At 35.4% G+C, this 27289-nt stretch overlaps 2 protein-coding genes across 4 annotated transcripts in view; one reads left to right on the forward strand and one right to left on the reverse strand.

Moving 5' to 3' along the window:
- The window catches only part of NUDT6 (nudix hydrolase 6), a 40422-nt gene extending 34997 nt beyond the window's left edge, over positions 1-5425 (forward strand). For all 3 annotated transcript variants that reach the window (XM_015074612.3, XM_053216990.1, XM_053216991.1), the window contains 2 exons: positions 539-593; positions 4777-5425. In XM_015074612.3, coding sequence (XP_014930098.1) covers positions 539-593; positions 4777-5174 — 453 coding nt within the window. In that variant the 3' untranslated portion in view covers positions 5175-5425. The remainder of the gene's footprint in view (positions 1-538; positions 594-4776) is intronic.
- FGF2 (fibroblast growth factor 2) overlaps positions 5-27289 on the reverse strand; it is a 64409-nt gene continuing 37124 nt past the window's right edge. The window contains exons 2-3 of the mRNA XM_015074594.3: positions 13636-13739; positions 5-5796 (exon numbers count right to left, since the gene is read on the reverse strand). Of these exons, the coding sequence (XP_014930080.2) occupies positions 5611-5796; positions 13636-13739 (290 nt within the window). The 3' untranslated portion in view covers positions 5-5610. The remainder of the gene's footprint in view (positions 5797-13635; positions 13740-27289) is intronic.

Consider the following 27289-nt stretch of genomic DNA (forward strand, 5'->3'; position numbering starts at 1 on the left):
AGCACAAACTTAAACTAATCAGATTTATTCATGCTACCCATGAAAAGCAATTACATTTGTACATACAATCATTAACACAGAGACAAGAGAAATCTGATTAGACACACAACACAGAAAATAAATGTGAAAATTAAAAATAGTATATTTTAGTTATTAAACTTATACTGTACTTTCTACTTATTTATAGCAGCATCTGTAAGATTCCTCTATTTGTTAATAATTAACTAGCAGCAAAATTTTAAAAATTACACAAATTCAGTAGATGTTTCCCTCCACTGTTTCATTCATACAGAATTTATCACATTAACCAAACAAAACCACTTCTATTTCCTAGATAAAAAGGTAGGAAAAGATTTCAAAAGTCACCAGTTTCCCCCCAAGAAAAAGAAAGGGAGGAGTGAAGAAGGAAGATGAAAGAAATTTGCATGTTATTACCAAAAAATAAATTCTCAATCCCTTGACCAATTTTTGTCGAGTCTCCATGTGCGGGTTAGTGATTGAAGCTATGTTAACTTTATTTTCTGATTTTATATTGCAGTTGAAAAATATGTGGAAGCTCCCAGGAGGCCTGTCAGAGCCTGGAGAAGATATCGGTGTGTACCTTACATATTTTTAATTGCTTGAAAAAATTTAGGAAATTTCTGTGTTTACTTTTTAGCTCTGTAGCTGAAAATAAGATTTTAAATTTTCTGAGAAATTTCAGAGGTTACTTCGGGGCTAATATAAAATTAGCAGCAAAACTTGTAATATTACAACTTATTCCATTAGTATAAAAAATACTTTAGGAGCATACCACCTGTTCTGTTTAGGATTGCTTCTAGATTAATTTGTTTGAAAATAAAAAGCTTTTCATATACACTGGTAAAGTTTAGCATTTAGGGTTATTTTGGATAGGACTAATACTTTTCCTGGAATTAAACTGTAAGAAAACACAAATTCTTGACCATTTCACCACACAACCATGCATACTAACTTTATAAGTAATACTTATTTTGAGGTCCATTTAAAAGTCACTTATAGAGCACTACTGACTTAATTCTCCTCTTTATAATAATTTTGACTATTTATTTTAAATAGTAAGGAAGCCAAAACTCTCCTATGAGAAGGTCTCAAAAGAGAGATAGCTCTCTAAAACAACTAAACTAAAACAACTTACAGAGATCAGTATTTAAAACCAGGCAATGTGAAATAAGCTAAGAACTTTCCATGTTACTGATTTTACAGTAAAGAGTAGAAAGAGTAAATATGGAGTTTTCCTACATATTCCTTAACCACTGAGTCAAACGCAGTCTCTATCATAATAAATCAATGGATGACTCATTTGATACCAGTATTATTTCTCCATGATTGCTTTTTCCATGTGCATGTTCACTATTTAACCAACATTTATATATAAAGGCAACTTCCTAAATTATCTTTCAATATTTGTATATACTTGATGTGTATATACTTGAAACTTGATTTTTTTTAATGTTACAGATTAAAATGCCCCATACACAGTACATAGACAATTCCTAACAAACCAGAAATAAATTTACCACACTGAGATCTATCCATTGCAGATTTTGGTTTTTAGGTACTTCAGGGACCTTCTGCGTAAATTCTGTTGTTTAGGTCTTCTTTTGAAATAAAAGATTGTGGAGTGATGCAAATGCTGAAAGAAAGGACCATTTACTTTGGAACACCTACTTATTTCATACTATCCTTATGTGATCTGTGACATTGTGTGTGAGCTAGTTAAATTTGTTTTACAACTTTACCCAGTCCATACTGGGCAAAAATCAGGCCACAGGAAGTTTGTTAGTTTCATCTTTTGAGTCTTGTCTTCCCAAATGAATGGACTTTTGAGTTTTTATGGATCCTGAATTTTTACTTCTATTTAAATGCAAATGAATAAACATTTCCAAGCATGCATAATTTTAGGTTTAAGTATACTCCAGAACTCTTTAAGTCCAGGTTTAAAAAAAAAAAGGAAAAAAGTAGTGAATTCTGAATTTAAATATTTGTGGTTGTCACAACAACCCACCTATTTAGACAACATATATATGCCTCAACCATGTGGAATTAGAAGCAGCAACTGGCATTCATATTGTCTAGGCGTATTATAAATTAAAGCTTTGCCTTAGAAATAATAAAATCCTGAAAGCAGCTAGAAATAATAACTGACAACAGAGTTCTGAAAGACCATGACTTATATCAGAGCATTTCTGTCTTTTAACACAATATTCTAAAGGATGAAGCCAAATCACCCAATAATTATTAAAATTATTTTCTTTAAATTCTGTATTTAGGAAAGTATGTAATATAGTAGAATACAGCCATCACAAATATAGCTCTTAAGTAGTAAACACTAGTTAACTGGGAAACACATGGGAAACATATTTGTTTTGGAATCCTTAATTCTATAATACTACTAAGTAAATGAAGCTTTCTTGTCCACAGTGCTTAAAAAAATTAAGGGGGGGGGGGGCATATACAAAATAGAATGCAATCCTCAGGCTTCAATATGATACCCTAATAGTACAAAAGGATCTACAAGGTTAAAAATGGAGAATTTGCCTTTCTAAAAAAAGTACCATTTACCAGTGACAGGAAGAGAATCCCCTGCATGGGCTATAAAGTAGCAGGTTCTGATCAGAGCTCATCAGTGCACCAGAATCAGAGGGAAACAGTAGGAAAACCCACATTCTGCCCTATTTTTCCTATTATTTTTTTCCAACCTAATCCTATTGTTAAATATTACAAAATAGAAATAACAAAATAAACTCCTCTTCACTGTCTTGTAACTAAACAAAACACTAGGACATATTTAAACATCTCAGTCAGCAAACATAAAAACAAAACCCCCTTGGTTTTTCCTATGTTTGTTAAACATATAGAACAGTAAATGTTATATCAGTTCAGCTTACAGTACATTAAAATAAAGGTAAAACAGAATAAAGCAGTTAAATAAATTTACAAGTTTTTAAATTCATGGTGAAAGCCTTGGGGTAAAGATTTCCACGTTGAGGTGGAAGAAGTTACTCATACCTCATAAGTGCAAAAGCACTTATCTACCCATTCATTTTTTAGTCTAGTCAATGATATCTTGATTGAAGTTAAACTGATCAAACTACCCAGGGCAGTGCTGATTTTCAGTCAGCTGCTAAGGTGACTGCTGAGTAGGGTATATTCATTCACTCACAAGTCTGTCCTGTGCTTCCATGACACATAAAAAGGCTAGACTCCAAACGAAATGCCAAACTCTTAATTGGTGGTACTAAGAGTTTAACAGGACTCCGATAGTTATTTTTCAAAGTGTTTAAGGAATAAAAATAAACATTTAAACAATAGTTAAGTGAAATCAGCAAATGACATGTAAAGTTTTAGACTAGTGCAGCAGTTTAACAAATTTAGTAGCAAACATGTATTACATGCCAGGCTGAAAATTCTTTTTCTCATTAGGTTTTCCTTTTATTAACACAAATTCTTCTTTTGTGTTTTAGTTTTAAATAGTAATTTCTAACCATGTTTAAACTATGGCAAATCTCAAGGGAAGGGGAAGTCAGCATGTAATTCAAAATCACAGACCAATGTCTTATATTTTCGGACCCTTTGCTCTTCCCATGAATATTTCCAGAGCGGTTTCTTAGGATTTAAAAAAAAAAAAGCATATGTAGGAAATTCTTAAGCCAGTCTTTAATTAGAGTTATGTGGAAATTGAGACATTTTTCCTTGACTTCCTCTTCCTTACCTATTCTTCACCAGTAAGACTGAGAAGGTAAATAAAATTTTCTTTACAGCAAACAAGGAAATAGAAGGGTCTTTGAGGAAAAATCTGTGGCTCTGGCAGTTGTGAAATTAGGAAGCTTCCCAGCAAACTGGGCAAAGAAGGCAGCTTTTTAAAGGGTTTTTCATAAAACACTTTGGGAGTCCGTGACAGGTCATCACAAAATTACAGAAAGCCCATTTAGGGGGTTCATCTGGAGATTTAGAAAAAGCAACCACAAAAATGTTGACAATAAACATTTTGCCCTAAAAATTTGCATAATATTGAAAAAATCAGCCTTATAAATGTGAAATCCTTGTTGTGCTATTACAAAATTCTGTAAATTGCAAGTTTCTTGAACACTTCTGATAAAATGACTGCAGCTTGTTGGTGTCGGAGGAATGAATCCAAGTTCTTTGGAATCTCAAGAAACAAAGGAAATGCCCCAAATGACCATAATGGGATTCCACTGACAAGAACATAACAAAATGGTTATAAATGAATCTGTTCTATGACTTCAGAGGCTTGACAGTCCCACCCAAGATCACCAGGAAAGCTTTGAACATTTCTCCATTCAATACATTCTGCAGCTCTACAGACTTTTGTAAGGAAGAATGGATCACATTTTCTCAATCCTAATATGTATAAATTTAGGTAGTTTTGATGGATGAGCAGGAACAGGATAATAATGAAGAAACATATTGGAATATTAACTGCAGGAAACTAGGTTTTCAACTTCTGGGAAAGAGCAGGAAGAGATTAAAAATGTGACTCCAAAAATATACAGGTGGGTAAGCCTACAAATAGCCAAAGAAATACTCAATATTTCAAAAGCTTCTTAGATATACAGTGGTAAGAAAATACTTTGGTATTTCAGGATGTCCAGAAGGCAAGTTTATGTTGAATCCTTTCTTAGGATGAAGTTTTGCTTTTCAACCTTTAGATAACGTTACTTTATCTGAAAACTGTGATGATTAAAATTCTAAAAATGTGATCCTTACTGATTTGTACATCTTTCTTTTATATAGGAGACACAGCAGTTCGAGAAGTTTTTGAAGAGACTGGTATAAAATCAGAATTCAGGTCCCTTCTGAGCATTCGGCAACAGCACACCAATCCCGGAGCTTTTGGGAAGTCAGATATGTATATCATCTGTCGCTTAAAGCCATATTCATTCACCATAAATTTTTGCCAGCGTGAATGCTTAAGGTGTGAGTGGATGGATCTCCATGACCTGGTCAAGACTGAAAACACAACTCCCATCACCAGCAGAGTTGCTAGGCTGCTTCTCTACGGGTACAGAGAAGGGTTTGACAAGATTGATTTCACCGTGGAAGAACTTCCAGCAGTTTACACAGGCTTGTTCTATAAACTGTATCATAAGGAACTGCCAGAGAATTATAGAACTATGATAGGAATGGATTAAATCCATATTTGTGTTTTTAAAAATGTTAAGTAAATTGTACGTGTAGGATAATGTGTACCATATTATATGAAGTGGTGGACATTTGGGGTTAACTAATACCTGACTTTAATTTCCCAATTTTGTATAATTTCCATGAAGAAAATTTGTTTTTAAAAGCCTCTTTCCAAATGAAGCAAATGTATGACAAAGAGTGTAGCTCTAAATAAGCTTCACTGGATAAAGGGAAATGCTATATAAAAGGTGGAAGTCTATACTTTTTCTAGGAACTTTTATTGCTTTTCTTTACTAAGGCAATGGTTAAATATTTAGTATTAGATAAAAGGTTATCTGACCATTTATCCAAACTGAGCAGCTAGCTGTACATTTTTTTCTTTCACTAACAAATTTCTAAAACATCTTCTTTCATATGAAATGAGATCAGATGCTGCTATTAAGATCAGCTCTTAGCAGACATTGGAAGAAAAAGTATAGCTTTCTGCCCAGGTCCTGTTTTGGGTCCAAGTTTATACTGCCCAGTTCGTTTCAGTGCCACATACCAGCTGGAGTATTTCCTTGACCGATAAGTATTGTAGTTATTAGATTCCAATCGTTCAAAAAAGAAACACTCGTCCGTAACACATTTCTGAAAAACAAAGGAAGAATGAGTAGTTGTTATTATGCTTTCACATGAAACACTTATGAGAGTGCACTGCCCCTTCTGCTCAACCAGCAGCAGTGCTCTTGGCTTCAGAACAAACTAGTTTGCAACACTCAACGGGCCAAAGTCTGACAGAATCTAGCTCTGCAGACGGATGCAGGACAAGAATTCAGCACGTCAGAAGGAGAGCTTTCAGGCACATCTCTTCAGAGGAGGAATTCAAGGACCATTCTCCAGCCCTACAATGGACAGGTTGGGTATCAGGCAGCGAGAGCACACAGATGCTGTCAGAACCACACTGCCTCAGACTTAAGCCATCCCATGAACATAGCTTTCATGAAGGGGGATATACCCAGTAACAAAGAACACACTTCACTTAGTGAAACCCAAAGCTGTGGCTTCCAGTTAGGTATGTATGGCACATCCATACTCCTCCCAGTCCAGAGGCTGGTGACTAATCAGGGGTCGTTTTTACTTATACCAGGGTTCCCCTGAAACTGCTGGAAGGGTAACCCAGAGATACCTTTGTAAAGAAGAAGGCTTTGTTAATTAATACTTTACTCACAGAAACAGTACCAATTCTTAAATTACAGCAATTTTTTTCTAGTGGCTAACATTTGTAAGGCATAAAAAGAATAGTTTATTATATAGAATATAGCTAATGTATATATAATGCCAAAAAATTGTATTAGAACATTAATATATGATTAATATTCCCAAAACACTAACAGAGAATGAAGAATAAGTAACACAGACCATATTTATTTCTGGCAGTGTCTTTCTTGTGGGAGGGGAAACTACTCTCCGTTTTTATTTCGATTGAACTCTTTAGCGGGGGAGAGGGGAAAAGCTAGCTTTACAAATAGACCTGGAAATACTTTCCAAGTAATGAAGTCTAATAGGCTGCTACATTATTTCAAGTAAATGTTCAAAAATCAATTTCACAGGGTAAACTGATGATAGTTCTTGACCTCTGGAGTGTGTTTGAGGGGGTGTCAACAAATGATTTACTTTAAAGAAAAATCATTTACTATTTATATTACAATTGGGAAGAAAGAATTATACCCATATGGAAAACCATAAAAATTTATACATATTTGTATTTCCACATACAAATACAACATGTACATGTATGACATAAACCTAAAGCTTCGTATTAATGAGTGTACCAGATCCCAGCTTATTTCTGTATACTCAAATCTAGGAAACTTCAGGTTTACAAAAACTACACAGTCAAAAGACTTGAATCCTTTCCCAGATTCTTTAGTTCTAAGATAAACAGTGGCACAAACTGTGAGAAAAACATAAATCAATAAACAGAACAATGAAAAGAGCTGGCATAATAACCAAAATGAAAATGATCTACATGTAACTGGCGTTTCCGTCATCTAAAGTAAGGGTGTGGTACTAGATCTTGTAATCTGCTTCTAGAGATAAGAACTTTACTGGATATTTACTTGGCCTTAATGTTTTGACCATTGTTAACTTTTCAAAATGGAAATACAAACTTATCTGATTTGCCCATTTTTTGTAACAAATTACTACGAAAGCAACTGAAGTCTTTCTTATGCAAATAAGTGACAGGTAGCATTACAGAGAAGCATTCATTGCACAAGGACCCAGCTATGTGATACACAGGACTGTCCTATGCATAAAGATTACACCTAGGATAATATTGATATTCTATATAGCTAGTACTTTAACTCTTCCTTTGAAGTTGATTATGCTTTTTGTGTTAACTGAAGTCAACCTGTGTTACTTTGTCATTTTCCAGTGCCACTGATAAAAATCTTCCTCTTTCCCTATTCCAGGTTTAGGATCAGGAGTAGAAGCAAATAGGGGATCCTGGGCATTTCAGTCAGTTAAGCATCTGACTCTTGATTTCAGCTCAGGTCATGATCTCACTCACAGTTTGTGAGATCAAGCCCTGCATTGGGTTCTGCACTTGTTGAGCAGAGCCTGCTTGGGATTCTGTCTCCCTCTCTCTCTACCCCTCCCCCACTCACGTGCATTTTCTCTCTCTCTCAAACATTTTTTAGAAAAAGAAGCAAGCAGAGTAAAGAATGAGAGGATAAGTCACAGTAATCATAAAGATAACGTGAAAGGTTATCATTGAGCTTCACAGGCTAACTCTCCAGAGACCTGAACCACCTCATTCAGTCATCATTCTGGACATTGATTTTTTTGGTGTTCTGTCAGCTTCCAGGATGTCCCACCTTGCTAAGTTGGCACTCCCTACAGTGCTTGGCCTATTGGGATACATACCATGCAATAATATCTGTCTTCTCAATCAGTTCCTAGTATTTCAGAGAAAAGAAATAGTACCAGGGATTAAGTGGATAATACATCATGAATCCACGTTTTTGTTTTTATTTTGTGTTTTTTTCGTACAGAACTTACTTGTACCCTTACAAAAACAAATGGGAGGGAAGGAAAACTAGCTTCTGTGCTGAATGTTCAGATATGTAAATTTACTAAACTATTACATACTTGAAAACAAACTACATTTTTCAAAATGGGTAGTAGGGGCAAAATTCAAGTCTCAAGTCAAGCAGGCATTTAACAGCCCAATGTAAATACAATTTTCAATCCTCTCCATTCTAAGTTTACAAATCATCATCGGTGACTGTGATTTCAATATTCCCTGTTAAAAATGAATGCAAAGTAATTTTTGCCGAAATTTATAAACATTTACAGAGCTTTTTCCCTATTCTCAATGTTTAACGCTAACCTTTTCAAACTTAGAAGAAAAGGGAATCTTCAAAGAAATGATGTCACAGAAGAAGTGGATAAAGTAGCTTCTAAGGGTTTATAACAACTTGTACCCTGTCTTTGAGGCCCTTATTTTATATAGGCCAATGATCTGGGAATTCCCTTAATTCATGGCTTTTGACTGTTTCCGTGTGTATCATTTAAAAAATGATCACAACAATCTTGTGACATAATTATTTTATACCCATTATTTAAAACTCAATGCTCTTCATAACTTACTTCAGATTGTGGACACTCACTCTGCCTATGTATCTGATCCCTTTTCATAAAGCTAAGTTTTTCTTTTTTTTTTTAATTCAAGAATAATTGGGGGATATAGAAGACACACAGTTCAAATGGTGCATTTACTCATTTAATGCATAGTTTTTCTTCCAGCCACTGGGATACATCAATGAACAAAACTGAACAAGGATCCCTGCCTTTGTGCCATTCAAATTCCAACTGGAGAGACACGCAATAAGTATAACTAAATAAATTATATGTTAAAATATGATAAATCCTATGGAAAAATGTAAAGCTGAGTAGGGTAAGAGGGATTGGGAGTAGAGGAATAGAGATTAGGTTGCAATATTAGCATAGTCACAGTATGCACAATTAAGAAACTGACATTTGAGCAAATACTTGAAAGTGAAGGAGTTAACCATCCAGCTCTCAGAGAAGAAAGAGCATTCCAAACAGAAGGAATAGCTAGTGCAAAAGCCCTACAGTAGGACCATGCCTAGAATGTGTGAGAGGCAGCAAAGAGGCCAGTGTGGATGAAGCGAGGGCTTGAAGGGAAGATACAAAACAGATGAACATAAGGAAAGGGAAGCAAAAATAACATAAAAACGCAGGGGGACAAAACACAAGAGACTCTTAAATATAGCAAACAAACAGAGGGTTGGTTGCTGGAGGGGTTGTGGGAGGGGAGATGGGCTAAATGGGTAAGGGGCATTAAGGAAGACACTTGTTGGGATGAGCACTGGGTGTTATATATAGGGGATGAATCACTAGAATCTACTGAAATCATTGTTGCACTATATACTAACTAACTTGAATGTATATTTAATTAATTAAATGTCTATTTCTTTTCTTAATGAATAAATCAAATTGTGTTAGCCTCCAGGAAAAAATACAATGATACTGCAGAATCTAAAACTAGAGAGCTAAGACCAAAGAAATTCAGACTAGGAATTGAAATATATCAAGATCATCTAACTTTATAGACTATTTAGGCCCTGGGAAAACTAAATCAGATGGCTCTAATAATTTGACTATCCCAACAACATCTGTGAGGGTCTTTGGTGGGCCAGGATTCCAGACTTGCCTTAATTCTTAACTAACTCACATTTATGAGGAAGTCACTTAACTTTTCCAAGCCTTACTTTCCTCATCTGTAAAATAAGATTATATTAGACGATCTTTAGGATCCTTCCCAATCTTAGAGACGCCTGGGTGACTCAGTTGGCTAAGCATCTGACTCTTGATTTCAGCTCAGGTCATGATCTCATGGTTTGTGAGATCAAGCCCCGAGTCAGGCTCTGTGCTGACAGTGTGGAGCCTGCTTGGGATTTTCTCTCCTTTTCTCTCCACCCCACCCCTACTCAGTCTCTGTCTCTCTCTCTCTCTCTCTCTCTCTCTCTCTCTCTCTCTCTTCCTCTCAAAATAAATAAATGAATAAACATTGAAAAAAAAAAAAAGATCCTTCCCAATCTTTAACAATCTTTAAGGCTTTAAAGTCTTTTAAACAATCTTTAAGTCTTGATATACAATGAGAAAAGAAGTATCTCCCATTATACATTGATCAATCACACAAATCTGGTCCACTGCTACATGTTAGATTTGAACTTTATGGTCATTTCCCCATGCTCTGTTTTTTGGATTGTTTATTCTTTTACAGTACTTTGATTTTTCAGTTTTGGCTTATGAGGGAGTTTGCTCAACATGAATCCAAAAATGCTTTGCTTACACCACTTCTGAGAATTAAAAACAGACATGATGTAAGTATCAATGTTGATTATTTCAGAACAAAATAAAACATACAAACTGTGAAAGTTAAAAGCAAATTGGACCTTAATTTTTTTATATACGTAGAAGTTGTGTAAAATTTTATGAGATTGGTTTGTAAAAGCAGTAATTCTCATTAGGTAGTAACCTTTGCATTTAATATTTTCTCTCTTAAAAATCACATACATTCCTCTTCAATTACTGTATTTTTCTAACAAATTTGATCAGTATGTATTGTCAGTCTAGATAATTGGATAATTGAGCCCTCCAAAATCTATTTTCCCTACTTTGCTATGCACAGGGGTCTCATTTCATTGTTAAGGCCCCTCAACTAAGAAAGTTATTGCAAATGTATAAAAAAAAAGTAGTTTACTTTTGCAGTTGTTAAATGTATATCCTCAGAGAATACAATTTTTTTCATATTTCACTATTATGGATCAACACAAGTTATACACATTTCTCATATTGTGATATCTTGTTAAGGATTTCATAATCTATAGCATTATCTAGAAATCAATATGCAATTTTTTATACCAATGCTAACACTGATGTTTGGGGACTTAAAACTACAGTTAACTTCACTATATGCAGTTGCAGTTTTTTTAAACCTACAATTTGTGAACACATAACAAATCATAAATCCTAATATTTGTTCTGGGCTTCTGTTGTTCATGGCAACAAAATTTATCCTGCTATGGAATGGAATAAGAATCTGTTGTGTATTAAAGAATTACTCAATTTCAGCCTCTAAATATAGGCTTTGCCAGTTAAATATAGTTAGTTTAAACTTCTGCTTTTTCTAACTCCAAAGTGGGGGGGGGGGGGGCAGGCAGACCCTTAAGAAATGTTTTCAAACAGTGAGAAATCCTTACCCTGAAAGTATTCATGCCATTAATATGTGAAGGTATTAGGGGAAAAAATAGTACATAACTTAAGTCTTTTTTCATACTCCCAATGGTAGCAATCAATGTAACACAACTCTTAAGAACCAAAATACTTTATGTGTCCAGAGTACTCTTCTATCCGTGACAAAATGAGAATGTTTTGCAAATCACTCAAGAATCACACACAGGGGAGAATGGAGAAGAATCCAGGGATGTGCCATAACACAATAGTCTGAAATGGAGCCAGGGAGAAGAGTGGAAAGAATTATGCCTATGGCAAGTGCAAGTTCATAAAGTGGCTTTCCACTACTTGCAACATATGGTGTATAAGGCACTTCAGCAGTCTATCCACCTCTCCAGCCTTATCTCTTCTTCCCTTCCACTTTACATTTCCTTTGCACTTTACACTCCAGCAGTAGTGAATTACTTATAATGCTAGAGAAACACCTCCTAAGCTTTCTGACTTTGCATGTGCCATGCCCTGGAAGTACCTATACTCTCATCTCCACTCCTCTGCCCCATGACTTCATAATGAATTCCTTCTTCCATGTCATCTAAAATCCCATTTATATGTCATCCTCCCCAATCTAGACAAATTTAGGCCCTTCCTTTCCTATATTACTTCCTGTGTCATAGTATTTCTTACTTCCTTTCCAATATTATTATGCATCTATACAAGATACAGAAACAACACATCAAAACCCTTACACATTATTACAAATACTTATTTACACTTCTGCCTCCCCAAGATTATGAATCATTACGGGCACAGACCATTTTGTATTCAACTTTATAACCCAGTTGCCTAGCATAACATCTGGCACACTGTTGGCTCAATAAATATTGGCTATTCTTGAAGAGAATTCTGAAGTTTATTCAACTACCAAAGAGAGTGCATGCCATTATACCCAGACTTGTTATTTATCCCGCAAAAATCACATAAATTGATAACACATCAACATAAATATATCTTTGTCAGATGATCAATCAGATGATTGAAATATTTTCTCCCTAAGTCTGTTTTGGTCCTTGAGAAATCCAAAGGTCTTCACTCAGAAAAATTTTCAAAAACTATTTGTATGCCGTAAAACACCACAAGTGTTCAGTAATATTAGATCCATTCTATGGGGAAAGTTATAGGCGATTGTAACTGGCTACCGGTACTGGTATGATGACTATTGTGTATACACACACATGCATGCGCGCGCACACACGCACACACACACACACACACACACACACACACACACACACACTTTCAGGTATGTGTCCCATCTATTCCCCCAATGAGACAGGAGTTGGATCTATATCTTTTATACTGCTTTATTTCTGTGCACTATTCCCCACACACTATGTCTGCTCAACAAACATGTAATCCTGGTTCTAATGACAATGGTGGAGGTGGCAGGGAGCCTGCATTAGTGAAAAGAATATTACCCAGGAGCTAGGACTCATAACTAGCTTTGAGAAAAAGTAAAAGAGTGAAGTCATTGTCCTGACTGAGTTTATATATAACTGAGAAGATGAAGAGGAAGTAAATATTGTGAGGATCTATTATGCATGACCCAGATTGGGCACTGGATGTAAATTATCTAATTTAGTCCTCACAAAAACTCTGTAAGATAAGATCATTGTTGTCTCTATGTTACAGGTAAGAAAACTCAGAATAATTTGCTCAAGAACACACAGCTAATACATGGCAGAGCCACTATCAGCATCTAGGTTAAGGGCCCACATTATCAACAAGTGTTCTATATGGCAAGCATTTTGTATATGAAATCTGAGAAAAGAAACTTAAAGACTGATACTCAAAATTGTATATATCCATCCCACTGATCTTCAAACAACTACACAATATGAGTTTATTTTCATAACTGTGGTTTAATAGCTTTGCAGAGAAGGCAGTAAAATACAGTGAATTAGAGCTCATGCTCTGGAGTCAAGACTGCCTCAAATGCCATCCAGGCTCTACTTCCTAGCAGCTGTGTTTCCATGGTTACTTTATTACTTCCTCAGAACTTTAGTTTTTTATCTGTGAAATACAGTAATACTGTATTTTAGAGGGTGAATATAAATTATTTAATACTTGCAAAATCCTTAATGAAGAATAAATACCACTACTAGTAATTAAAGCAACAAAAACCAATGAACAAAAAAAACTACAAAAAACAGCATTACTTACAGAAGCCAGTAATCTTCCATCTTCCTTCATGGCAAGATAGCGGTTTGCACAGACTCCTTTGATGGACACAACCCCTCTCTCTTCTGCCTGAAGCTGCAGTTTGACTGTAAATAATGGGGGAAAAATTACCTTTGTAGCATCACAGAAAAAACAGCCATCTACACACTTATGCAATATAAAGACAAGAGCAACCAGCTAATCCACTCTGGAGGACTGGCAAGGTGGAGGGAAAGGGGACCGGTGTCAATTAGATCATACTCGGATGAGACCCAGATGCTCTAGAGCATGAGTGCTTCCAGATTCCCTTCTCACTCTAGTGTCAGTGAGCAGAGAAGAGTGGCAGAATGGGGAAATGTTTTCCTTTGATGTGTAATTAGTCTCCACTTGGCCTGTTAACTGCTTACATATTTTTAAAAAGTGAACATATTTTTAAAATACATAAAAATGTAAACCACTTGTAAAAATGTCCACACTACTGCCTAAGTTTAAGCTTTTTATTTTTTTTTTTAATGTTTATTTGAGAGAGACACAGAGCAAGAGAGAGAGAGCACATGTGCACATAAGGGGCGGGGGGCGGGCGTGGTGGTGGCAGAGGATTCCAAGTGGGCTCTGTGCTGACAGCAAGAGAGCGGATGAGGGGCTCAAACTCACAAAACAGCAAGATCATGACCTGAGCCCAAGTCAGGCGCTTAACCATTTGAGCCACCCAGGTACCCCTTAAGTTTAAACTTTTTAAGTTATTTTTAACCAATTCTTCACAAATAAAATATAATTGCTCACTATTATCTTTTGGTTTGTTTTTCCTTGAGTTTCTTTTTTGTTTCAAACTTTTCTGTAAATTCTAGTTAGTTAAATAGTGTAATATTGGTTTCAGGAGTAGACTTTAGTGATTCATCACTTCCATGTAACACCCAGTGCTCATCACAACAAGTGTCCTCCTTAATGCCCATCGCCAATCCAGACCATCCCCCCATCCACCACCCCTCCATGAACCCTGTTTGTTAAGACTATGTTTATCTTCCCTTTTTCCTTCTCCTGTGTTCATCTGTTTTTTCCTACACATCTTATTTCTAGCTTCCCTCTTTTAAAATTGTTTGTTTATTTTTGAAAGAGAGAGAGAGACAATGTGAGTGGGGAAGGGGCAGAGAGAGAGGGAGAGAGAGAATCCCAAGCAGGTCCACGCTGTTAGCACAGAGCCCAACGTAGGGCTGAAACCCCACAAAACTGTGAGATCATGACCTGAGCCGAAACCAAAAGTAGGACACTTAACCGACGAGCCACCCAGGCGCCCCTAGCTTCCCCGTTAATACAATACCAATGCATTTATCTTTCTTGAAAGAGGGATTGTGATGTATAGCTATTTTAGTTTGCAAATATCTATGTAGTGGAAAACTGAAATGCTCATACTTAATTTGCTTTTACAACGTGTTGAAAGATTTTCAGAGTGTAAGATCATGAAGAGGGTGACCTGTTATACTGCATTATCAGTATTAAGCAGACCATAGTAGGAAAAAAAATAGATATTACATGATTATAATTATGCCATAAGAATAATTATCTAATTGATTCAAATAAAAATGAAGTTAACATCTTCTGTTTTGCTATTCAGAGGCAGCATTCTCCTTCCCAGAACAGTATTCTCCAAAATGTATTTTGGCAAACAGAGGTTACACATAAAAAACAGGTTCTGGGGCCAAATAAGTTTAGGAAAGTCTTGGTTAAGCCAAGTTAACTCTTTATTACCTTCTCACACCTTTGCTTCTTATAACTTGCCTTATAAGTCACCATAAGAGGGTATACACCATAAGAGGGTAAGTATACATTGTTTATATAAAATTTACCTGGTGTCAGAATGAATTTTTGCATTCAACATATCTAGGACATTCTCAAGAACAACAGAAAAAAAGCAGTAAATATTCAAACATTTAGAAATCAGCATAATATTAGTTAGATAACATTACAAAGTAAGTTAATTCTCACAGGCATTTCCAGGTAGCTAGGGAAACATGGCATAAAAAAGCAATGTTTGAAAGATTCTGGAATTATTATTCACTTTGTTAGATATTATTATGTCATATAATTATGTTTTAAAATTTTCTCTATCAAGCAGAGTAACATACAGGTAAAACAAGACATAACATCTGGGATTAGCTTAAAAACATTTTAGCAACCAAAAATAACATTCTAGCAGCCAATCATTTTTTTAATAAAGTGGGCAGGATATTTTTGTTATTATTTTTAAATAAACATCTATTTTTTAGAGAGTGTGTGTGAGTGGGGGAGAGAGGCAGAGAAAGAGAGAGAGAGAGAGAGAGAGAGAGAGAGAGAATCTCAAGCAGGTTCCATGCTTAGCATGGAGCCTAATGCAGGGCTCAATCCCATGACCCTAGGATCACGACCAGAACCAAAGTTGAGTCAGATGCGTGACTAAGCCATCCAGACAACCCTAAAGTGGGCAGGATAAATAAAACAAGATTGACTAACCTATGTCAATAGTTATTAGAAGCATGGGAGTTTATTATTCTATTTGCACTAGTTTATGTCTTTTTAGTCTGTTGAACATTTAATGTGTGATTCTCTTCTGTGTATCAGTCATTATTAGATTCCAGACAGCACAGCATTAGGTAAGCCTGCAGTTACCAGGCAAAATTGTTCTGCAGAATCTTACAAGACAATACAAGGCTAAATGAATATAATCAAAACATGAAAACTAAACAAAGAAGTTCATAAAGCCTTTTTCACAATATAGGGAAATGTAGAAAATAAGATTTATTTTCAACAAATATAACCAAAATTATCTTAATGATTATGAGCAAAATCCTTATATACAACTCTAAAGTGATCTAGATAAGCCATATTAATTATGAACGCATTTATATTTCTTTTTAGCTCAGAAGGTTGCATAAAGGCTCATGAGGCAAGATTGCATAATCACTATACTTTCTTCTGGTGCTTCATCAATAAAGCATAGCCTAGCTCTAGCCCACCATCATTAAGTGTGTATTAATGGTCATAAGGGAGATTATGGATAGTAATCTCAATAACCAGTGGCCAATGCCAGTGACTCAATACCCAGAGTAACATCATTGATTGATTCATCAACCTTTTAGAGATTCCTTGGGTATTATTCCACACTAGGCAATTATCACTCAGTAAGTCACTAAAAATTAAGTATCAATTGTAGATGCTTAAAAAAATGTTTCCACTGCCAAATAATTATATGCACTTTAAAAATAACTACAGCCTAAAACGACAAGCTGTAAAGCCATAAAAGTCATAAATTTTCTTTAAAAACCCATTAAAACTGAAATGCAAAGTAACTCAAATGAACTAAATTCCATATACATATGATCCCTTCTCAAAAACAGAAATGACTAACTGCTTTTATCTCTGACAGAGGAAAGAATAAACCTGCCAAAAAGGGAAGTATGGAGATACCAGCTCAAATTTTACTAACTCTTAATAGCTGTTGATGTGAAGAATTAGAATTCTGAGGAGCTCTAATCAAAGAACAACTCCATATCCACCTGCTGGTTCTCTCTCACAGAGCTTGCACCTAGTGGACAACCACCACATATCAAAGGTTGGGACAGAACAGAAAGACTGAGAAATCTTCCTAAAGTACCTTAGGCCTTTGCTGAGTGCAAAGCAGCAGACCACTGAAAGAGGGGAGCAGGAAAAAGCTAAAGAAGATTCCTCTGACAGGCACTGAGCTGTCACCAAATGCAAAGCAGGATCAAAAGAGCTCTTCCAAGATAAAGAAAGCCAAGGGTTGAGTTCAAGAGTAAGGCTAACCCCTGACCTACCCAAACAGTTGGCAGCTGGCTATAAGGCAAACTAGAATACAAAAAATCTACTCAATTAACCCAAAATAAGAAAGGAAATGAGAACCATAAGGACAAAGAACAGATGGGGGAAATTAGAAAACAAATTCCAAGATGGCAGATTAAACCCAAACATACCAATAATTACCTAAAAGCAAATGAATACATTTAAAAGAAAAAAATTCTCAAGATAAAAAAGATTGAACTGTGCTGTTTACAAGAAAAGCACATTAAATACAAAGACACAGGAGTTGAAAGTAAAAATGTGGGAAAAAAATATAAAATGTACACCCTAAGTGTAAGAATGCTGGTATGACTATATTAATATGACAATGTGGACTTCAAAGCAATAGTATAAATAGAGATGAACAAGGTTATTGCATAAGAGGGTAAGATACATCAATACATAATAATCTTAAATATGTAGATAGAACAATAATAGAATCTGAAAAAACCTGAAGTAAAAATTGACAAAAGAAATGAACAAATCAATAAGTATATGGAATATATAAGTAACATCTACCAACTTGACCTTATTTTTTTTTTTTTTAGATCAGGTAGCTTTCATTCACCTGAAACTTTATTCTCCTATTAACATCATAGTCTTTGAAAACTGCTAAAAAAATAAATAAATAAACTGCCAGCATGGGAAGCTAGCTTATGCTTATTTGCCTAGTAGACTTGAATTGTTCAAATCAATTACCTCCAGCTAACAAGTTCTTTTTCCAAAGTCACCATGATATTAATATCAAGGGCTTTTGTCCTAAACTATTGGGTGCTTCTGGTTCCTTTGTTTTCTTTAACAACCTGTAATATGTAGTAATTCACAGATGATACAATTCATTTAAAGTGCACATAAAATTCAATGGTTTTATTATAGTCACAGAATTGTGGAACCATCATTACAATCAATTTTAGAACGTCTTCACCATCCCATATGCTTTAGTACTCACCAACCATGTCCCCAGTACCACCATCCTCAGCCCTAGGCTACCATTAATCTACTTCCTGTTTCTATAGATTTGCCTATTCTGGATATTTCATATCAATGGAATCATGCAATATGTGGTATTTTATGACTGGCTTCTTTCACTTAGTATAAGGTTTTCAAGGTTCATGCACATCGTAGCCATTATCAGTACTTCATTTGTTTTTATTGCCAAATAACATTCCATTGAATAGATGAACCACATTTGATTTGCCCATCCATCAGCTGATGAACATTTGGTCTGTTTCCAATTTTTGGCTACTCTGAACTATGCTATGAACATGTTATGAACATGCTACACAAACAAGATTTTGTAGACACATTTTCATTTCTTCTGGATATACACTAAGAAGTCAAGTTACTGGATCATATGGTGGCTATGTTTAATCATTTAGGAGCATTCAGACTATTTTCAAAGCAACCATTTTACATTCCCACTAGAAATTGAGGGTTCCAATTTCTCTACATCCAGACTACATTTGTTAAATTCTGTGGGGTTCTGTTTTGGTTTTTCTATTTCTGTTCTTGTTTTTATTATAGCCATCCTAGCTGGGTATGAAGTGTTATCTCATATTTCTGATATGCATTTTTCTGATGGGCAGTAATATCAGGCATCTTTTCAAGTATTCATTGACTATTTGTATACCTCCTTTAGAGAAATGTCTATTTAGATCCTAGGCTCACTTTAATTAGGTTATCTTTGTATCAATGAGTTGTAAGAACTCTTTATATATTCTACACAAAAATCCCTAATCAGATATCTGACTTGCAAATATTTTCTCCCATCATGTGGGCTGAATTTCCACTTTCTTGATGTTGTCCTTTGAAGCATAAACATTTTTAGTCTTCATGAAATCAAATTTATCAATTTTGTTCTTTCATTTTTTGTGCTTTTATTGTCATATCTAAAAAAACACTGCTTAATCCAAGGTCATGAGGGTTTACACCTTAGCTTTTCTCTTGAGAAATTTAGTTTTATCTCATCCATTTAGGTTTTGAGTCATTTTGAGTTAATTTTTAGTATGCAGTATGAAGATCCAACTTTACTCTTTTCCATGCAAATACACCACCAAATTGACACTTAAAGGTCAGTTCACCCAAGCAGAATATGCATTCTTTTTAAGGAATATGCCCAAGAATAAATTACATATTGGCCATAAAACAAGTCTCCGTCCATTTAAAAGGATTGAAATCAAACAAAGTATTATCTTAGAAATTAGTAACAATAAGTTATCTAGAAATCCCCCAAATATTTGGAGATTAAGCAATCTATTTCTTAAAAAACACACACAGATAAACCACAAGGGAAATTAGAAACTATTTCTAATTGTATGACAATGGAAACTCAACATGCTTAAAGGGAAAGCTATAGCTTTAAGTGTTGATACTAGAAAAGCAAAAAATTATGAAAATCTAAGCTTCTACCCCAAGAACTAGAAAAAGATTTTGCCATTATTTTATTTTATGTATATTTTTATTCCTATTCCAGTTAGTTAACGCAGTGTTATATTAGTTTCAGGTGTACAATATAGTGATTCAACACTTTCATACACCACCCTGTGCTCATCATGACTAGTACACACCTTAATCCCCATCACCTATTTCACCCATTACCCCAAGCCCCTCCCCTCTGGTAACCATCAAATTGTTCTCTATTATTAAGAACTACAAAAAGATTTCTAAATAAGACTTCTAATCTCAGGCCCAAAGTAATAGCAGAGGGAATACTTTCTATGTAAAAAGTATACACTTGAATATACATGGAGTAGAAAATTAACCCAGAGTTAGTTAAAATATTTTATTTTCATATACCTTTTGACATTTTGAATTTTTTCTTGGTTGAGCATATGTTACTTTTATAAGAACATAACAATGCTAGCATTGTCAGTTTTAAAATAATCTAGAATAAAACATAAAGTGTGTACCATGTTAAACATGACTATAATAATCACATTTATGAGTTATAAGAGGGAGTGGACATTTCTCAATTAAAAGAAACATAAGAGACATGAATAAACGCAATGTGTAAACCTTGTTTGAATCCTGATTAAAGCAAGTATTTTTTTAAATTTTTGTAAAAAAATAAAAGACCATAGGGGAAATTTTAAAACTAGCTGGATATTTTGTGCTTCTAAGGGAATTTTTAAATTTTTAGGCATGAGAATGGAACTGTTACTATTTTCTTAAGGTCTCATAGCAATACATATGAATCATTTATGTATCTGATATGTACTAATACATACATATCACTTATTTATTTATATGATCATTCTTTAAAATTTTTTTAAGTTTATTTATTTTGAGAGACAGAGAGAAAGAATGACCAAGGAAGGGACAGAGAGAGAGGGAGAGAGAATCCCAAGGAAGCTCCAAGCTGTCAACGCAGAGCCGGATGCAGGGTTCAAATTCACGAACCATGAGATCATTACCTGAACTGAAATCAAGAGTCAGACACTTAACCTAGGCTGAGCCACCCAGGCACCCCTACATATTCATTTTCTAAATTACTTGATGAAATGATATGTCATCTAGTATATACTTCAAAACAATGCAGTACCAGGGAGGGGAAAAAGAGCTAGTGAAGGTACAGATAAAACAATTGGTCATGTGATGATAACTGCTGAAGCTCGGTGATGGATACATAGGGTTCATTATACTGGTCCTTCTATTTTTGCATATAACTTAAATTTTCTCTAATAAAAGGTTTTGTAGGTTAAAAAAGAACAAAGCAAGTAACCAAAGGCAGCTCATTGGGCAATTAGTGTTAATTTGGTTGGAAACGTATTGAAGGGTATTTTCTTAGATAATTAGGCCTGCTATAATACAGATACCATAGACTTGATGACTTAAGTAAACACTTATTTCTCACAGTTCTGGAGGCTGAGGAATCCAAGATCAAGATGCTATTAGCTTTGGTGTCTGGTGATTTCAACAGCTCTCATCTCTCTGTGTCTTCACTAGGGGAAAGGGGCTAAGGAACTCTGTGGGGTCTCTTTTTTAAGGACACTGATCCCACTCATAAGAGCTCTGTCCTCATGACTTCATCAAATCCCAAAGGCCCCACCTTCTTTTTTTTCTTTCCTTTTAATTCGAATATAGTTAACTTACAGTGTTAGACTAGTTTCAGGTGTACAATTTAGTGATTCAACAATCCTATACATTACTCAATGCTCAACAACATAAGTATATATTTCTTTTAATTTTTTAAAATATTTATTTTTGAGAGAGAGACAGAGCGCAAGCAGGGGAAGGGCAGAGAGAGAGGGAGACCGAAGCAGGTTCCAGGCTCTGAGCTGTTAGCACAAACCCCAACACAGGGCTCCAACTCATGAACTGATCATGATCAACTCATGATCATGACCTGAGCCGAAGTTGGACACTCAACTGACTGAGCCACCCAGGTGCTCCTAGATAAGTATAGTCAATCCTCTTGACCTATTTCACCCATCCTCCCACGCACCTCCCCTCTGGTAACCATGTTTGTTCTCTATAGTTAAGAGTCCATCTTTTGGGTTGTCTCTTTTTTTCTTTATTTCTTAAATTCCACATGAGTGAAATCATATAGTACTTGTTGTCTTTCTCTGATTTTGCTTAGGATTATACTCTCTAGCTCCATCCATGTTGTTGCAAATGGCAAGATTTCATTCTTTTTTAATGGCTGAATAATATTCCATTGTGTGTGTATACACAAACCACATCTTTATTCATTCATCTATCGATGGACACTTGGGTTGCTTCCATAATTTGGCTACTGTAAATAATGCTGCAATATACACAGAGGTGCATGTATCCCTTTGAATTCGTGTTTTTGTATTTGGGGATAAATACCCAGGTGTGTGATTATTGGGTCATAGGGTGGGTGGTTCTATTTTTAACTTTTTCAGGAACATCCATCCTGTTTTCCACAGTGGCTATACCAATTTGCATTGGTTGATGTGACTATTTTTGTGCCAGTACCATACTGTTTTCATGACTACAGCTTTGTAGTATAACTTGAAATTGGAGATTGTGACACCTCCAGCTTTCCTTTTTCAAGATTGCTTTGGTTATTTGAGGTCTTTTGTGGTTCCATACAAATTTTAGGATCCTTTGTTCTAGTTATGTGACAAATGCCATTGGTACTTTGATAGGGATTGCATTGAATCTGTAGATTGCTTTGGGCAGTATGGACATTTTAAAAATATTTGTTCATCAAATCCATGGGCATAGAATATCTTTCCATTTGTTTGTGTCATCTTCAATTTCTTCATCAGTGTCTTTTAGTTTTCATAGTCTTTCACCTCTTCAGTTAGGTTTATTCTTAGGTAACTTACTATTTGTGGTGCAATTGTAAATGGGAATGTTTTCTTAATTTCTCTTCCTGCTGCTTTATTATCAGTATATAGAAATGCAACAGATTTCAGTTCTGAATTCATTTATCAGTTCTAGAAGTTTTTTGGTGAAGTCTTTAAGGTTTTCTATATATGGTATCATGTCATCTGCAAATAGTGAAAGTTTTGCTTCTTCCTTACCAATGGATGCTGTTTATTCCCTTTTCTTATTTGATTGCTGTGGATAGGATTTCCAGTACTGTGAGAGTGGACATCCCAAAGGCCCCACCTTCTAATACCATTACATTGGGGTTAGGACTTCAATGTATGAATTGGGTGAGAGGAGAAACACAAACATTCAGTCCACAATAGGTATAAAAACTATGTTTCTGTTCCAGATAGAGTCCCTCAGATACTCTACAGATTCCATACAATGTGAAATTCCAGCTAGTACTCAAAAATACTGAACAGTACGGTCCAGTGAAACTAAATTTGGTTGCATTCAAGTTAGATTTTTAGTTGTCACTGTTCCATGTTACACTGGCTTCATGGGGAGGAAAGATACAATAATCATATGTCAGATTTAGAAGACTCTTAATAAGTAAAGCCATTGGATCTTATGACTTAGAATAGGCATTAGCCAAAGACGCGTTTCATTTGCTGGAAGGAGAGTGGGGAGAAGGGTTTCTTAGAGAAATAGTTTTAAATATTAAGTATGTTAAGATAGGAAATGAAAGGAATTGCATTATATTCCATATAAAGAGTACACTGTAAAATTTTCCACACTTCTCAGGAAAGAAAATATAACAAGCAGACAAGCCTGCGAAAATCTGTTCTGAAAAATGGAAGATGACTTAATCATCAACTCTTCTGAACCATAAAAATGATTGATTCTGTCTATGTCTAACCAGGGAAGCGATCATCCTCAGCCTAGTTTCTGGAAATGTAAAATTTATATTTTTATACTTACATAAATGTTAAAACCTTGATTTTCACCTTACATAAAAACAATACACTATTTTAGAGCTTCAATCCAGGTTTTCAGTTCTATACTTATAAAGTATCTACCATAGCTCTTAAAAAAAAAAGATATTTTCTCCATGAGAATACTATGAAGCTTGCACTTAAAAAGTACTTAATAAGTGATTATAAAATAGAACATTCGTTTTTGTTATATAATAAGTACTATTCTGTGGCACACACTGAGCTAGACTCCGGAATTATAATCTACTCTGGAAAACCTCTGTGGTCATTCCCTCCTCCCTGCTCTCCTCAGTTTATGATAGGAACCTTCTCCTCTATACTCTCATATTATCCTGTTTTCTCCACTCGGAACAATTTTATATCACATGTGTCTTTCTTTCCCTGATTGTAAATTTCTTGAGGGCAGGGAGATGTACCTTGCCCATCTCTACATCCCATGCTGTAGCACAATGCCAGGCATGTAGGATTGCTTAGTGAATGTTTGGTGGATGAAAGCATCTCATGCAAGACAAAAATGGATAAAGAAACAATTGCAGCAATGCTCTTGGTTTCATACTTGAGTTTTATACAGGCTCTATGAGAAGTACAGAAAAGGACATGTTATTAGATGTCAGGAATCTTTCTAGGAGGGATGAGATTTCAGCTAAGTTTTAAAGGGTTAGTAGGAAATAATTTCATGAAGAAGGTACAGGGTAGGGAGATAAGGAGGAATGATATTCCAGGTAGAATGTCATTCCAGAACTGAGGTATGAAATAAGCCACATTTGTCCAAAATAGCCAAGTCCTAGACAGCTAAAGCAATCAGCAAAATGCAGACTGAGAGATTAAAATACATATTTAAAAAGCAAAACTAAAGTAGAATACTTAAGGATTCCTATCGATACGATGAAACAATAATACAAAGAAGTTATTAAAATAAAAATCTATAGGAGCACCTGGGTGGCTCAGTCAGTTGTGTGTCTGACTCTTGATTTTGGCTCAGGTCATGATCCCAGGGACATGGGATCCAGCCCCACATCAGGCTCCATGCTGCACATGGAGGCTGCTTAAGATTCTCCCTCTCTCTCTCTCTCTCTCTCTCCTCTGCCCCCTCCCCCTCTTGTGTGTGCACTCTTTCTCTCCAAAATTAAAAAAAAATCAGTTCACTTTTATTGAGAAGGAAAGGGACTGTGATTGAGACAGAGGACATGGGCTTCTAGGGTGGCTGACAAAATTCTGTTTTTCGATCTGAGTGACAGTTACAAGAATGTTCACCTAGTAATAATTCATTAAAGTACAAGATGTTTTATGTGGTTTTCTGTATCAATGGTATACCTATGTTGTAAAAGCAAAATTACTACACTAAAAGACCTTTTAAATTGGGCCTTGAACACTGATTTAACCCAGGTCATTACAGCAAGTTGGAGACCACTCACTATACTGAGTTTTTGAATGCACAGAAATCCACAATTTTGATAAACACAGACTAAGCTTATAATTCAACTTTCTTTTCTGTTATAGCAAAAAAAAAAAAAAAACCTACAAACCACAAAATTGATGGATTTCATTAGGCAAGACCTTAGTAGTAAATTAGTCTCATCATTGTACAATTACATTTTAAATCCTATCTACAATATCCATGAGAAACAGCTGTCTAACTTTTACTTGAAAATCTTCAGCAAAGGAGAATTTATACAGTCTTTCTAAAATATTTGGTTATGCAATAAAAGGAACAGAAATTCTGATCATCATAAGTAAACAACGCAAATGCTTAAGTGCTCAGATTATTAGCACTTGACACATTTAATTCTGCAGTAAAACTAAAATGTCAAACTATTAGTTCAGGGTTATTTCTACTGCTCAAAACATTTTGGAACTCTTTTTTTTTTTTGGAATTTCCCCCAGAATTTTCATTGTTTTCTTTTGAATATGCTCAAGTATGATAAATCTTAAACTCATAAACACCAATTTGTTAGAGCTGTGAAGGAGGACTTCAAGATCATCTAGTGTACTTTTCTCATTTATAAATAAGGAAGCTAACATTTAAACAGTTTTGTCCCTGGTGAAAGAATATCATTTTTGGAAACCGTCAAGTCAGCACTTCCAAGAATGGTGAATATATTTATGCACTCATTCAATAAAGATTTTTTAGTTACAGCTATGTGCCAGGTACTTTGTGCTAAGCAATAGGAAGCACAAAGCAAAAGACAACATTGGTCTTTGACCTTGAAGAACATGCCGTATTGTCAAGGAGAAGAGCAATTGTATACACATAACTAAACAAGCTCAATACTTTAAGTGCCATGAGAGAAATACACACAAACTACGTTGAGAGTTCTCAGTAAGTGCATTTAACCCAGCCTGGGAAATTAATGGTTTCCTGGGAGCAGTGACAACTGAATGGAGACCAAAGGAATTAGCAGGAGTTAGTCAGGAAAATAGAGTACAAACCAAACAAAAGCATCCTTATACAACTTCCAAAGGAGAAAGGGAAGAACATTGCATATCTAAGGAACACCAGGTACTTAGCTATGGCTAGCACAAAGGGTGAGAGTGTTGTGTGTGCTGTGGAGAAAGGCATCATGGGACAAGATGAGGTGATGAGGCCAGAGGCTCTGAATAAAGTGTTAAGGAGTTTGACAGTGTGAAATAATGAGAGGTTTAAATGAAATAGCTGGTAAACATGTCAGAAATGAAGGAAATAGAATTAACAGGAGTAGATAGGAAGGGAATGAACGGAATGGAAGTAAGAGAAGGCAGGGAAGCAAGGAAGGAAGAGAAAAAAGAGGAAGAAAAGGAGGGAGTTCAGAATGAGTCCCAGGTTTCTCTACCTTGGATAACTGAGAGATTATTGAGATGGGAAATAGGAGAGAAGGGACAAGAGAAGACAATGAGATGTGCTCCCTTAAGACATATTGAAAATCTGTGAAAAATCAAGACAGAGATATCCAGAAGACAGCTATATGAATCTGGAGCTCAAAAAATAAATCTAAGCTAGAAATAAAGATTTGGTAATTGTAGCAAACAAACGCCTGCCTTGGGCACAGAGGCTGTACCCAATCCACATAGGGAGCTATAAAATGGATGAGATCCTCCAGAACAATGTGTAGCAGGTGTGAACTAAGGACAAAGGAAGAATCTTGGTAAGTATCAACATTTATGGGAGGAGTGAAGGACGTAGAGCAAGTAAAGCCTGGGTAAGAGTGGTCAGCACTAGCAAGTACAGAAAGCTATGTATATACACATCTGGTAACTATAGCACGCACGCACGCGCGCACACCCACACACACACACACACACAGAAACTAAGAGACAAAACTGCTCTCTTTTGCAAATGGTACAATTTTCTACATTAAAAATCAAAGACTAAAAAACTCAATGTGATATTCTGGACTGGATCCTGGAAGAAAAAAAGGACATTAGTGGAAAAAGTGCTGGAATCCACACAAAATCTGTAGTTTAGTTAAAAGTAATGTGCCAGTATCAGTTCTTTTAGTTTTGACAACACTGCCACAGTTATATAAGAAATTAACCTTAGGGAAAGCTGGGTGAAGGGTATAGGAGAACTC

The sequence above is a fragment of the Acinonyx jubatus genome, chromosome B1, assembly GCF_027475565.1.
Source record: "Acinonyx jubatus isolate Ajub_Pintada_27869175 chromosome B1, VMU_Ajub_asm_v1.0, whole genome shotgun sequence".
Taxonomy (NCBI): domain Eukaryota; kingdom Metazoa; phylum Chordata; class Mammalia; order Carnivora; family Felidae; genus Acinonyx; species Acinonyx jubatus.